At 48.7% G+C, this 15825-nt stretch overlaps 1 protein-coding gene across 1 annotated transcript in view; it reads right to left on the reverse strand.

Annotated features, from left to right (window-relative positions):
• The window catches only part of TNR (tenascin R), a 67545-nt gene that overhangs the window by 21918 nt on the left and 29802 nt on the right, over positions 1 to 15825 (reverse strand). The window contains exons 7-8 of the mRNA XM_077823903.1: positions 14528 to 14713; positions 349 to 438 (exon numbers count right to left, since the gene is read on the reverse strand). Of these exons, the coding sequence (XP_077680029.1) occupies positions 349 to 438; positions 14528 to 14713 (276 nt within the window). The remainder of the gene's footprint in view (positions 1 to 348; positions 439 to 14527; positions 14714 to 15825) is intronic.

Genomic DNA, 15825 nt, shown 5'->3' on the forward strand with positions numbered 1-15825 from the left:
GCACCCCCGCTAGTAAAAGTGTTCCAGCAACCACTGAGGAGCAGCTCTCCCACTGACATAGCATAGTCTACATCGGCACCTACGTCGCTCAAGGGGCTGGTTTATTCACACCCCGAGAGACATAAGTTATGGCGACATAAGCTGTAGTGTAGACACAGCCTGTGGCAGGATCCTATAGCAGAGGCTGCACCAGGCAGCACTGGCTCTCCCTGGCTCTGCAAAGGCTACGGCTGGGCGTGGTTTAAAGGAAGCAGTGCTGTGCTTTAAGAATGATGCCAGCGAGTACCATGCTGTGTGTTTTATTTTGCCTGTTTATAGGTCTGTGATCTGATGGCACATGGAACTCACCAGTCCTCGCGTTCATGGTGGCTGGGACGCTCTGCTTGCTGTCCATGACGGCCGATATCCCAATTCCATATTCGGTTCCTGGCACCAGATCTGCCAGCAGATAAAAAAAAAAAAAGACAGGTTATGCTTCTGTGTGTGTGTGCATGAGTGTGTGTGTGTATTGCCAACCACAAGATTGTATTTCCTTTGTTTTGCCTCACCCCCGCCATTCTCTCTTCACTATCAACCTTGTCATGGCAACTCCACGTTCTCCTGTTGGCATCTAAGTGCTTATAAAGGGCACAGTATTTATGGTATCTAGGAGCTAAGGTTGCTGCTGAACATTTTCCAATAAAACTATTTGGCAGTGCCGAATTATTTTCTGGGGTATCAAGTGCCTCCTTCCGAGATGTCTGTAAAGTGAAGCAACTTAGGGAAATCTTAGGAGAAATTGAACAGGACCTCAGAAAACAGCTTCCTATTGTGAGAGTTCATGTGAGCAGGTGTCCGAGGAAGTCATGGGCCGTGCATAACGATTTCTGATGGCCCTCCAAAGGCCAGGAAGTGGAATCATGCTAGGTATTCTTGATCGCCATCTACTGGCGCCTTATCTATTAGCTATTTATATATGTACCTATAGAAATCACTCCTGTAGCACCTATCACCATAAAATTTTATTTTGCTTTGCTACTGTATGTCTACACTACGGAATTAGGTCGAATTTATAGAAGTCGTTTTTTTAGAAATCGGTTTTATATATTCGAGTGTGTTTGTCCCCACAGAAAATGCTCTAAGTGCATTAACTCAGCGGAGTGCTTCCACAGTACCAAGGCAAGCGTTGACTTCCGGAGTGTTGCACTGAGGGTGGCTATCCCACAGTTCCTGCAGTCTCCGCTGCCCATTGGAATTCTGGGTTGAGATCCCAATGCCTGATGGGGCTAAAACATTGTCGTGGGTGGTTCTGGGCACATATCGTCAGGCCCCCCTTCCCTCCCTCCCTCCGTGAAAGCAAGGGCAGACAATCGTTTCGCGCCTTTTTTCCTGAGTTACCTGTGCAGATGCCATACCACGGCAAGCATGGAGCCCGCTCAGGTAACTGTCACTGTATGTCTCCTGGGTGCTGGCAGACGCGGTACTGCATTGCTACACAATAGCAGCAACCCATTGCCTTCTGGCAGCAGACGGTGCAATATGACTGGTAGCCGTCATCGTCGTGTCCAAGGTGCTCCTGGCCATGTCAGCCAGGAGCGCCTGGGCAGACGTGGGCGCAGGGACTAAATCTGGAGTGACTTGACCAGGTCATTCTCTTTAGTCCTGCAGTCAGTCCTATTGAACCGTCTTATGGTGAGCAGGCAGGCTATACGGATTGCTAGCAGTCCTACTGCATCATCTTCTGCCGGGCAGCCACGAGATGTGGATGGCATGCAGTCTTTCTGCACCGTCTGCTGCCAGCCAAAGATGTAAAAGATAGATGGAGTGGATCAAAACAAGAAATAGACCAGATTTGTTTTGTACTCATTTGCTTCCCCCCTCTCCACCATCTAGGGGACTCATTCCTCTAGGTCACACTGCAGTCACTCACAGAGAAGGTGCAGAGAGGTAAATCTAGCCATGTATCAGAGGCCAGACTAACCACCTTGTTCCAATAAGAACAATAACTTAGGTGCACCATTTCTTATTGGAACCCTCCGTGAAGTCCTGCCTGAAATACTCCTTGATGTAAAGCCACCCCCTTTGTTGATTTTAGCTCCCTGAAGCCAACCCTGTAAGCCATGTCGTCAGTCGCCCCTCCCTCCATCAGAGCAACGGCAGACAATCGTTCTGCGCCTTTTTTCTGTGCGGACGCCATACCAAGGCAAGCATGGAGGCCGCTCAGATCACTTTGGCAATTAGGAGCACATTAAACACCACACGCATTATCCAGCAGTATATGCAGCACCAGAACCTGGCAGAGCGATACCGGGTGAGGAGGCGACGTCAGCGCGGTCACGTGAGTGATCAGGACATGGACACAGATTTTTCTGAAAGCATGGGCCCTGCCAATGCATGCATCATGGTGCTAATGGGGCAGGTTCATGCTGTGGAACACCGATTCTGGGCTCGGGAAACAAGCACAGGCTGGTGGGACCGCATAGTGTTGCAGGTCTGGGACGATTCCCAGTGGCTGCGAAACTTTCGCATGTGTAAGGACACTTTCATGGAACTTTGTGACTTGCTTTCCCCTGCTCTGAAGCGCATGAATACCAAGATGAGAGCAGCCCTCACAGTTGAGAAGCGAGTGGCGATAGCCCTGTGGAAGCTTACAACGACAGACAGCTACCGGTCACTTGGGAATCAATTTGGAGTGGGCAAATCTACTGTTGGGGCTGCTGTGATGCAAGTAGCCCATGCAATCAAAGATCTGCTGATATCAAGGGTAGTGACCCTGGGAAATGTGCAGGTCATAGTGGATGGCTTTGCTGCAATGGGATTCCCTAACTGTAGTGGGGCCATAGACAGAACCCATATCCCTATCTTGGCACCGGAGCACCAAGCCGGCGAGTACATAAACCGCAAGGGGTACTTTTCAATAATGCTGCAAGCTCTGGTGGATGACAAGGGACGTTTCACCAACATCAACGTGGGATGGCCGGGAAAGGTACATGACACTTGCATCTTCAGGAACTCTGGTCTGTTTCAAAAGCTGCAGGAAGGGACTTTATTCCCAGACCAGAAAATAACTGTTGGGGACGTTGAAATGCCTATATGTATCCTTGGGGACCCAGCCAACCCCTTAATGCCATGGCTTATGAAGCCATACACAGGCAGCCTGGACAGTAGTCAGTAGCTGTTCAACTACAGGCTGAGCAAGTGCAGAATGGTGGTGGAATGTGCATTTGGACATTTAAAGGCGCGCTGGCGCAGTTTACTGACTCGCTTAGACCTCAGCGAAACCAATATTCCCACTGTTATTACTGCTTGCTGTGTGCTCCACAATATCTGTGAGAGTAAGGGGGAGATGTTTATGGCGGGGTGGGAGGTTGAGGCAAATCGCCTGGCTGCTGGTTACACGCAGCCAGACACCAGGGCGGTTAGAAGAGCACAGGAGGGCGCGGTACGCATCAGAGAAGCTTTGAAAACCAGTTTCATGACTGGCCAGGCTACGGTGTGAAAGTTCTCTTTGTTTCTCCTTGATGAAACCCCCCGCCCCTTGGTTCACTCTACTTTCCTGCAAGCTAACCACCCTCCCCTCCTCCCTTTAATCATTGCTTGCAGAGGCAATAAAGTCATTGTTGCTTCACATTCATGCATTCTTTATTCATTCATCACACAAATAGGGGGACGACTACCAAGGTAGCCCAGGAGGGGTGGTGGAGGAGGGAAGGAAAATGCCACACAGCACTTTAAAAGTTTACAACTTTAAAATTTATTGAATGCCAGCCTTCTTTTTTTTGGGCAATCCTCTGTGGCGGAGTGGCTGGTTGGCCAGTGGCCCCCCACCGCGTTCTTGGGCGTCTGGGTGTGGAGGCTATGGAACTTGGGGAGGAGGGTGGTTGGTTACACAGGGGCTGTAGTGGCAGTCTGCTCCAGCTGCCTTTGCTGCAGCTCAACCATACACTGGAGCATACTGGTTTGGTCCTCCAGCAGCCTCAGCATTGAATCCTGCCTCCTCTCATCACGCTGCCGCCACATTTGAGCTTCAGCCCTCTCTTCAGCCCGCCACTTACTCTCTTCAGCCCGCCACCTCTCCTCCCGGTCATTTTGTGCTTTCCTGCACTCTGACATTATTTGCCTCCACGCATTCGTCTGTGCTCTGTCAGTGTGGGAGGACTGCATGAGCTCAGAGAACATTTCATCACGAGTGCGTTTTTTTTTCTTTCTAATCTTCACTAGCCTCTGGGAAGGAGAAGATCCTGTGATCATTGAAACACATGCAGCTGGTGGAGAAAAAAAAAGGGACAGCGGTATTTAAAAAGACACATTTTATAAAACAGTGGCTACAGTCTTTCAGGATAAACCTTGCTGTTAACATTACATACATAGCACATGTGCTTTCGTTACAAGGTCGCATTTTGCCTCCCCCCCACCGTGTGGCTACCCCCTCAACCCTCCCCCCTCCCCGTGGCTAACAGCAGGGAACATTTCTGTTCAGCCGCAGGCAAACAGCTCAGCAGGAATGGGCTCCTCTGAATGTCTCCTGAAGAAAAGCACCCTATTTCAACCAGGAGACCATGAATTATATCTCACTCTCCTGAGGATAACACAGAGAGATAAAGAACGGATGTTGTTTAAACGCCAGCAAACATACACTGCAATGCTTTGTTGTACAATGATTCCCGAGTACGTGTTACTGGCCTGGAGTGGTAAAGTGTCCTACCATGAAGGACGCAATAAGGCTGCCCTCCCCAGAAACCTTTTGCAAAGGCTTTGGGAGTACATCCAGGAGAGTCGCGAATGCCAGGGCAAATTAATCCTTTCACAAGCTTGCTTTTAAACCATGTATAGTATTTTAAAAGGTACACTCACCGGAGGTCCCTTCTCCGCCTGCCGGGTCCAGGAGGCAGCCTTGGATGGGTTCGGGGGATACTGGCTCCAGGTCCAGGGTGAGAAACAGTTCCTGGCTGCCGGGAAAACTGGTTTCTCCGCTTGCTTGCTGTGAGCTATCTACAACCTCATCATCATCTTCTTCATCCCCAAAACCTGCTTCCGTGTTGCCTCCATCTCCATTGAAGGAGTCAAACAACACGGCTGGGGTAGTGGTGGCTGAACCCCCTAAAATGGCATGCAGCTCATCATAGAAGCGGCATGTTTGGGGCTCTGACCCGGAGCAGCCGTTCGCCCCTCTGGTTTTCTGGTAGACTTGCCTCAGCTCCTTAAGTTTCATGCGGCACTGCTTCGGATCCCTGTTATGGCCTCTGTCCTTCATGCCCTGGGAGATTTTGACAAAGGTTTTGGCATTTCGAAAACTGGAACGGAGTTCTGATAGCACGGATTCCTCTCCCCATACAGTGATCAGATCCCGTACCTCCCGTTCGGTCCATGCTGGAGCTCTTTTGCGATTTTGGGACTCCATCATGGTCACCTCTGCTGATGAGCTCTGCATGGTCACCTGCAGCTTGCCACGCTGGCCAAACAGGAACTGAGATTCAAAAGTTCACAGTTCTTTTCCTGTCTACCTGGCCAGTGCATCTGAGTTGAGAGTGCTGTCCAGAGCGGTCACAATGGAGCACTCTGGGATAGCTCCCGGAGGCCAATACCATCTAGTTGTGTCCACAGTACCCCAAATTCGACCCGGCAAGGCCGATTTAAGCGCTAATCCACTTGTCAGGGGTGGAGTACGGAAATCGATTTTAAGAGCCCTTTAAGTCGAAATAAAGGGCTTCATTGTGTGGACGGGTACAGGTTTACATCGATTTAAAGCTGCTAAATTCGACCTAAAGTCCTAGTATAGACCAGGGCTTAGAGATGTCCCAATTTCTCCAAGACTGCTCGGTTGCTCTATGACAAGGATACACCTCTAGCTTAGAACATAGCATGCTGTTCAGTGCAAAATCTGGAGTTGTGTCTATCTGTAAAATTGGGGGAGTAACACTTGTATACCTTACAAGAGTGTTGTCAGCATGATTTTAGGGCTTGCAGCTAGCTGGGGAGTAAATCTACCCAGCCCTAGCCTGCCACACACTAAGGGTCTGATGCACACTAACAGTTTCTTAATGCACTCTGATCTAGTCCTGTTTCAAAGCAGGGTACATCAAAACACACTAGGGTACTGTTAGTGCGTGGCAGCAGGGTCCACATGGCCAGTGAGTACAGGGTAGATTCATGCCCCAGCTTGCCATGGACTAAACGTTTGTGTAGACCAGCACTGAGTTAATATTTTAGACCCTGCTTTGAAAATGGAGAGCACTACAGAAGCACTAAGTAATATTCTTAGAGGTCAACAAATGCTCATGTCAGTTGTGTCTTGTTTTGAGCTGGAGTGGTTGGCTCTTTTGGGACCACTGCATATATTGTTGGCTGGGGAAATTGGATTATTCTAACAAAGACAAGGCAATGTTTTAAAAGTAACTATTGAGACCTGCTGTAGTTGCCTGTAAAAAGACAGAAATTCAGAGTGAGAGACTCAGCCAGAGAGAGGTGGAAATGATAAGCTAGCTTTATTTGTTACCAAAATTATTTGACATCTAACATTGTCAACTGTGTTTCTTATTTTTGAGGTGTAGATGAAATGGTCGATAATTAATGAAGAAACAGTCTTTTGCTCTGAGAGCTGAAACAAGCAGGTCCTAGACTGCGGTCGGCACAATCTGTGATTTCTGACTCAGAAGATTGAAATCTAGCTAATTTCCTGGGCACTGATCGCAGATCACTATTTTATCTTGGTGGAATATCTCATGGGTTTGTCTGTCACTTCCTTTTGGTTTCTGATGGATTTATTTCTCTCCTGCCTGGCCATTATTGATCTTTCCCATCAAGTTAGATAAAAGCTGTAAAAAAACAGCAGCCAAGCAAAACTCATTTCCACAGAAGCAGCATTGCCAAAATGTGACCCAGCAGCATGTGGGAGCCCCTAGGGGACAATCTCTGATCCCTCCCTGTCCTTCTGTGGACTAAGAGGCAGAGAACATAGGTTGTCTTCACTGCCACTGAACTGCTAGGTGGCCTTCAAGTCACATCATCTCTTTGGGCCTCTGTTTTCCCTGCCACCCTTTTACCTGTCTTGTCTAGTTAGGTTGTACGCTCTGTCTCTCTCACAATGTATTTGTGCAACACCGAAAACAATGGAGCCCTGATCTCAGCTGGGGATTGTAAATGCTACTCTAATCCAAGTAATAACGATCATTTAGGCACCAAAGTAAGCGTCATAATTGGGGCTGATGGGTGCTGAGCCCTGTTGAAAATCTGGCTCCAATTGTGGGTGCTGAGCACTTGGAAATACGTCTCAAAACTGCTTGGAAAATCTGGCCCATAGTGCTTGAAGGGATCTGTTCCATTGCTACTTCTCCATCTGGTCCCACCTTGATCAAGAAAGAGAACATGGTCTGGTCACCGTTAATGCCTAGGGCAGCAGGGAGGTCAGGGTAGGTGGTGTGGCCTTCTCTCAGGTTCTCAGTAGGTGCTCAGAGTCCTGTGGTGACACATGTAATTGGATTACAAAGTACTTAATTCTTTTCTCTGGCCAGTAGCACAAGGACAGTGAACCTGAGCTGCTAATCCTTCCCCAGCTCCAATTAGGTACTGTGTAATTAGTGAGGGGTGAACAGGGCATGTGGCCACTCCAGAGATCCCATTCTGTGCACGTTCCCTCTCGGCAAAATTATAAACAGGGGAACCCAACCCTTACCTACCCTTTTAACAGCTGCCAAAACGTTCCTTCTCTCCCCACCCCAACCCCACATCCGCCACAGTGATAAGAGCACCAATCCCTGTGTGAGATATACATAATGGCAGTCTCCTGATTTCCCCCCAGCCTTTGGAGTGCTGAGCCCATGACTCCTACCCACCCTCTTTGCCCCTATCTGTGTGTACAGAAAACGGAGACACCCCCCCCCCCCAGGCTATATAAATGCCAGGGCCAGTGCTGCAAAAGGATCAGAGGTTTGGATAAGTACCACGCCTGAATTCAGATACTGCCCACACCATACTCTCCAAACCACTTGGGTCTGCAAAACTGGCCTGGCAATCTGTCCATCTTGTGAGATTTCCAGTACTTCCTGCTACTTCATGCTGGAAATACTAGGAGATGGCCTTTTCCTGTCCAGGTATGATCCAGGAAGTGCGGATGCACATGAAAGTTTTTTTTTAAAAAGTGAAATAATAAACGGAAACTTCTGCCACTCCCAGGGTTCTGAATTTCAAGGGTTGCTATGAGTTCTGAAGAGGCATCGGAGAGCCAGCACCCGATAAACCATGCTGAAACTTTAAGGGTTGCAGGGTCCCCGCCACCAGGCTGTATCTGTGCAAGAAGACAAGCAGTGGAGGCAGCCAGTTTCACACCAAGAGAGACAGACAAAACAAACACTAAAAATACATCCCCCATTAGGGCGGAACGTCCTCGCCAGTGGAATTAAAGGAAACACATTTCACTCTTCTGTGTAGCATGGAGATGCAGCACAGACCAGCTACTGAATCTGTGCAGCACCTGAGTGATGCTTTCCCAAGCAGTTAAACAGAGATGAGTAATATCTTCTCGCCCGGCTCCTGACTTGTGTACTCAGGGTAGGGAATCCTCCAAGGCCCGTGTGTCGTTGTGTATGAGAATGGGTGATGGACAGCAGTTCCACACCAATCTCCGCACTAGAGCTGGCCAAAAAACAGGGAGGAAGTTGGCCAAAGATTAAGAATAACCATCAAGGCTATTTTTGTTTTGCCAGTTTTTAAAAGAAACGGTGTTTTCAGTTACTGGACCTTTTTTTGCAAAAATGTTCAGGTTTGGAATTTTTCGTTTGCTCTTCCACCTCCCCTGTTTCCATTTTTGCCACTGCAAAGGGGAAGGAAGAGAGACTGAGGCTAAAGGATCAGCGGAGAAGGACCAAATAAAAAACAACAATGGGTGTTTTTCGATTTCATGGGGGAAAAGACCCTGAAAAATTAAAATTAAAAAATTCCCCACAACAATTTCTGATTTTGAAAAAAGACTAGTGTCCAACTAAAATGTTTAATTCCGGTACCTACTCTGTTCATTTGCCAGGGTCACAAAAGTGATCTTCAGTCCTTTCTACTCCACATCTCTGTCTGGGCCAGATCTTTGGGTAATGTAAAGAGAGTTCAGTGGAGTTACACCAGTTTACACCAGCTGAGGATCTTTCCCAAAGCATCTATTAATTTTCATTGCTTCCAGCACTGGCAGCTAAGAAAGCTATAGGAGAGGGAGCCGGAGTATGTTCTGGATCATTTATCATCTACAGAATGGTTAACTAAGTTCCGTGTGCAGAACCTCGATTACTATGAGGCAGTGCTAGAAAGGAAGGACACAGCTTGACTTTCAGATCCCAGGCTTGGGTACAGGGATAGCACCTAAGAAGCCCTACTTTCACCTTCAAATGGAGCAAAGCTGGCAGGCACGCTCATGAGACAATTACATGGGGCCCACTGTGGGAAAGACCTGGTTTTCCGCGGGTGTTGTAGAAGATGGGCATGAGCTAGTTCACTAAACCGGCCACTTGGTGGCAATGCTATTCCACACACCAGGCTCTCCCCTAGCCCAACAAAAACAGCTGGACTGTGAAATCATTGGGCACCTTGGCACATATGGCACTGGTATATAAGTATCCAGATGTGGGGATGGGCAGTAGCTAAGACTTAGGCCAAAAGCAAAGGTCATTAGATTAGGAGATATCCTGGGTCATTGGGCTGGTTTTAAGTGTGGGCTGACCCAGAGGCTGCATTTCAGGGGGCACCGTGATGCTGGCTGGAATTCAGCTGCAGGAAGGAGCCATCTGGCCTGAAGACCCCAACTGCTGTGAACCCCTCTCAGAATCATGTGCTGCAAGAAGAGGCCAAATGGTCAGCAGACAGATCCCCTACTCTACCCAGGGGGAAGGAAATGAAAACCAGCAGGCTGCAGGAAAAGAGAGACAGGAGGGGAACTTGGGAAGGGAAAGAGATGGAGGGCTGGGGGGAGAGCCTGAAATATTCTTTAGCCAGGTGTCAGGCCACCTAGGGCTGATTGCATTTGGGAATTTGGTTCCCTTTGTGTGAATATAACATTCTTTCTTCACTGCAGCACCCAGCAATGTACTGGATAAACTCAGAAACACAGCTCTTTCCAGAGAGTAATGAAGATAACTCTGTTTTTCAGGTAACCAGTGGCAACATTACAGCCCCATCCAAATAGCTGCATCATGGCTTCCCCTCCAGAGGCCATCCTACTGCCCACTGCTCATGGTGGGCTGAATCCTGGCTAGAGCTGCAGCTGTGGTGGGTGTTGGTATCCTAGGGGCTGGGCAGGCTGATGGGGTAGCTGAAGGCAAATGCTGTTACTAGCAGTTCAAAACCTGATCCAGTTCTCTCCCTCTGCGTCCCCCACAAAACAAGGAAGAGTTGCACATTGACAGGGCCAGCAGTTCTCTCCCGCTCCGTCTGAGTGCCTGGAGGCATGAATGCAAGGCCACCTATATAGAGCTCTTCCCTGCAGCAGAACTTCTTCCCTTCACACTCTCCGCCATCTGCTCCTCTCTGACTCCGTCCCTCGGGGGCGGGGAGGGGGGGGGAGAGAAGCAGGGTTAGCCGTGGCCGTTATTTGGCTGGGAGCTCTCGAGGGTAACCTGCGATGCTGAGGAAGTGGGGTTAGATATTCCGCAGAAGCCAGACATCCCCTGGAGGCAGCCGTGGTGCTGTGCTCAGTCATGTTCTGTACTGGTGCATGTGCTACCGTTTGGGTGACATGTAACCCCCCCGGCCTACCCAGCTGTGATCATTACAGATGTTACGGCACTCATTGCAAAAGTAGGGACATTAGCTCTGGAGACCTGCTCAGCTTCCAGTTTGGCTAATTACCTTCTGCTGACCTAAATGCTTCCCACAGTTTAAGTGGATACTGCTAGTCATCTTCCCTTCCTTTCCCTCCCCCGGCCGGGGGGGAGGAGGGGCAGTGTGGCTGTGCTGTTAAAGAGCTGCCAGACTTCAGTGACTGGCAAAGTGATTCCTCTCTGTCGACTGCAGTGATTTCTGTTCTAACAGAGCAGTGTTTTACTGTGCTATAATTACACTGTATTTGTTTTCCTTATACAGTGCCCTGGGGCTTTTCATGAGAGTTGGAATATGATGATGATGGAAGAAAAGACTTTATATAAAAATGAGTCACTTACACGGAGTCAGCTTCCAACTCTCTGGAGTTGAGACATGTAAAGGAAGAGTAACTAAAGAGCAGGGGGAAAGAATCATTACAGAGAGTGCTAAAGGTCAGTGCTCCCTAGGGACACAAGGTGGGTGGGGCAATATCTTTGATTGGACCAGCTGCTGCTGGTGAGAGAGACAAGTTTTCGAGCTTGCACGGAGCTCTAAGTTTCCCAGACCCAAAGAAACGCTCTGTGTAAGCTCGGAGGCTTCTCTCTTTCAACAATAGAAGTTGGTCCAATCAAAGACATAACCTCATCCTCCTTCTCTCTTGACTATCCTGGGACCGACATGGCTACAATACCGGAGCTATCTAGGAACACATTCTTAACACAATCCAGAGTGAAATCTCTTAACACTGTATAGGAGGTTGGTAATGGTAGAGACACCGTAGCAATATGATGTTAATTCTGGCCTCTGCATTGTGTATATGCCTTTCAAAGATCTGGATGTCTTCTTTGGAGAGGCGAGAGACCTGACCCAAGACCCCAGATCTGAACCCCTTTGGGTTTGAAGGGAGATTTGAGTACAGATCCAGTTGTTTCAGCTCTGGGCCATCTCAGCTAGAGACACTAGTTCGGGATTCATGGGAAAGAGTGGATTAACAGGTGACCTTGTGGAAGGAAACACGTTTCTGAGGGGAACAGAAAGACTAGTTGTTATGAAACTTCTGGTGCTGATATTAACGGCAAGAACAAAGGGTGCCAGCTAAACCTGTGGACATGTCCTACCCTACAGAATTCCAGGTGGAATTTCTTTACATGGAGCAACTAAAGGGAGACTCTAAGGTATTCAGACCCTTTACTCTCTATATAACCCTTTCAGTCGAATCTATCAGTCACCAACATTGTCCTCAGTATGGCTCTGATCCAAAGCTCCCATTGATTCCAACGAGCTATGAATCAGGCCCCAACTCCATGTAGAATTTGGGGCCTAAATGACTTTGATAGCATCCCGTTAGTATAAGGAGTAGACTCACCATGGCAACAACATGGAAAACACCTGTAAAGAATTTACAAAGGAATCAGACAAATGAAATACCCCTGGGGTGAGATCCTGGTTCCACCCAAGTCAATGGGAGTTTTGCAATCTCTTCAGCTGCTGAGGAAATGGACTTTTGGTGCTTGCCTCTCTTTACTGTCCATAATTCCCTATCTCGGAATCACAGACAGAAAATAGATTCTTCATCCAGACTCATCCTCTACAGCCAGCTTGTGTCTTATGATTTTTACCATTTTAAATATTTGCATTGTGGAAACACCTAGACGCTCCAGCTGAGATCAGAGGCTCATTGTGCTAGGTGCTGCACAGACACATTGACAAGCCATTTTCTGCCTCAAAGCGCTAACAATCCAAACCGACAAGACAGACTGAAGGGTGTGGGAAGGAAGTGTTGTTCCGTACAATAGACTGAGCTAAGATTTTGTATAGTCTAGTTTTCAGTGTCTCGGGCTCTCCGGAGAGGACATTTGACGCCACCAGCCTGTTCTCTTTAAGCCTGTCACAGTTCTTCAGCATGTCTCATCTCCACAAATGCATGCCCAGGAAACCCCTTTATTGTGTTTGCTTTAATTGGCTTTACTTGGCAACTGCTGTCAGTGAAATATTTCAGTAACAGATTCTGCTCTTAATTACATAAAGGTAAATCCAGAGTGACTCCACGGGGTGGATGATATTCATGTCAAGGGAGTAACACCAGATTTACACCAGTATAATTGACAGCAGAATTTGGCCCATTTGCAGGACTTACCTTTCACTGCTTGTCTGCAAAAGTAGTAATCGTCTCTGAAGAAAGCTGGCAGGTAAGTTAAGCCAGACCCTGGTTTCATGAGTCTGTGGTGTCTCCCTCTAATCAAATTCTGCTTCTCAAGGCAGTTCACCTCATGAAATGCAGCAAAAATGACATCTAATATTGTAGTTTTCACACACTCCATTGTCACACTTACTGCTCTAATTGGTTTCCGGCCCTGCAGTCTTTTTTGTGATTAATTCTGTTGGGTTTGCAACTTTCCAGCCGAGCAGAGTATGACCTGGGCTTTCCCAAAAAATCATTCAGTTTGCCAGAACCAGATGCCACAGACACATGGGGGTTCCAGCTAGACAAGTGCCAGACCACTGGGGTATCTGCTAGAGCATGGGTGGGCAAACTACGGTCCATGGTCCAGATCCGGCCCCTCAGGGCTTTGGATCTGGCCCATGGGATTGCCACCCTCGTGGTGCTGCGGGCCCTGCGCTGCTCCCAGAAGCGGCCGGCACCACGTCCCTGCAGCCCCTGTGGGGGCAGAGGGCTCCGTGTGCTGTCCTTGCCTTGGAGTTCCCCATTTCCGGCCAATGGGAGCTTCAGGGGAGGTACCCACAGGCAAGGGCAATGCACGGAGCCCTTTGCCCCCTCTCCCTCAAGGATGTGGTGCTGGCCACTTCTGGGAGCAGCAGGGGGCCGGGGCCAGGGTATGCAGGTAGGGAGCCTGCCCTGGCCCCGGTGCACGCTGCTGCCACCATGGAACCGGTAAGTGGCGCCAGGCCAGAGCCCAAACCCCTCCTGCATCCCGCACCCCAAATCCCTGCCCTGAGCCCCCTGCCTGCACCCCAACCCCCTGCTGCATTCCACACCCCTCCTGCGCCCAAGCCCCCTGCTGCACCCCGTATCTCTCCTGTGCCCCAACCCCCTGCCCTGAGCCCCCTGCTGCACCACACACCCTTCCCTGTACCCCAATCCCCTGCCCTGAGCCCCCTGCTGCACCATGCATCCTTCTCTGTACCCCAACCCCCTTTCCTGAGCTCCCTTATACACCCCACACTCCTCCTCTGCCCCAACCCCTTGCCCTGAGCCCCTTCCTGCACACCGCACCCCCTCCCATACCCTGCACTCCCTCCCGCACCCCAACTCCCTGCCCCAGCCCTACATTCATGGCTCTGCATGCAATTTCCTCACCCAGATGTGGCCCTTGGGCCAAAAAGTTTGCCCACCCCTGCGCTAGATGGATGTCAGAGATGCAGGAGGGTACCATGGATAGTGCATGGTTTTGTGTGCAGAGCAAGACTTGGCAGAGGTGTGGCTTCACTGCTATTTTTAGTCACGCTTGCTAGATCAAAGCTAGTTCGGGTATGTCTACAGGTGCTGCAACTCACTTCCTGACTGCTATGTAGACATACCCTAAGTCTCACCAGTGTCAGTCAGGAAACTCCACTGAAGTCAGTGATGGGCGAATCAGGCCCAAGTTGTCCCAAGAGCATCTCAGTACACAGGGAGTGGGATGGAAGAGGCTGTATGTTGCATGGGCTTGGTCTCCCTCCCTGATCTCCTGAATGGGGCCCAGTGCATGGAGAAGAAGAGGCTGCCCAACATCCATGTAGATCCTGGCATGTCCACGGAGGGATTTACCTGTGAGGGTGGCCCGGGTTGTCAGGCCAGCATTCCGTGGCACCAGCACCTCGTGGTACTGCTCGCCTGCTAGTGTGCTGTACACCACCCTATAGTTCTGCACCTCCGCCTCACTGTTGTCCCACTCCAGTGCCAGGCTGGCCAACGTTCGCAAGCCCACCCGGAGGTTCTTGGGTGCATCGATCTCTATACAAGATAAGAAAACAAATGCAGTTCAATCTGCGAGAATTGCCCCCATCTGCAGCTGAGGAAATGCTTTCATGTGTTGGCAAGGAATCCAAGCTGTGTTATTGTGAGACCATGGTATTCTACCACCGCAGATGCTAACCGCGATCTAACCTGCATGGAGTTGCACTTGCTGAGCTGTCTCTGTGGTAGCTCAGCCCCTTAGATTAATTAATAGATTTTAAGGGCAGAAGGCTCTATTGTGATCATCTAGTCTGGCCTCCTGCATAGCACAGGCCAGTGAATGGAGATGGACAGTAGAGCATTTCTTTTGTAAAAAGACACCCAATTTTGATTGAAAGATTTCAGGTGAGGGAGAATGCACCAAGTCTCTCAGTAAATTGTTCCAATGATGAATTACCCTTGCTGTTTTTTTTTAAAAAAAGCATGATGAAATTGAATCCACCCAATACCGCAACGAGGTAAGGAATTATTATTATTATTATTCCCATTTTACAGGTGGGGAAACCGAGGCACAGTAAGTCAAGAACTCTATGGCAAAGGCAAGATTTGAACCCAGGACTCCTCCTGAGTGCCTTAGCCGCAAGATCTCATGCCTTATCACAGACTCATATGCAGGTAAATCCCGCCTTGATAGCATGCCTTGTTGTTTAGCACTGCTACATATTACTGTACATATTGTACCAAATTCTGACCTCATTTATATTCATGCAACCCTACTCTGATCAACAGGATTACACAGGTATAGCTTAGGGCAGGATTTGGCCATTTTATATCCAGGGTATAACTCCTTTTTGGTTCACAGGTAAAATTATACTCAGTAACCCCATCTAACTATATATTTTTGTTCATTTGTTTTTGGAGGGATTTTTTGATCATAACAACTCATAGAGATAATACAAGGAAAGGCAAATTCAGCAAATTGATAGCACTGTACATCTCATTCTAAGTATATACAGTAGAGACACTACAGTTACTGTCATAGAAGCACTGGTATCCGCTGATAATATATTTGACAGGTAATTTATAAACCATAAAATAGCACTGAAATATGCTCTCTAGCTTCTCCTTTATGGCACGGTAAATTAAACCTGTTAGCTATCCACAGGCTT

The sequence above is a fragment of the Eretmochelys imbricata genome, chromosome 8, assembly GCF_965152235.1.
Source record: "Eretmochelys imbricata isolate rEreImb1 chromosome 8, rEreImb1.hap1, whole genome shotgun sequence".
NCBI lineage: Eukaryota > Metazoa > Chordata > Testudines > Cheloniidae > Eretmochelys > Eretmochelys imbricata.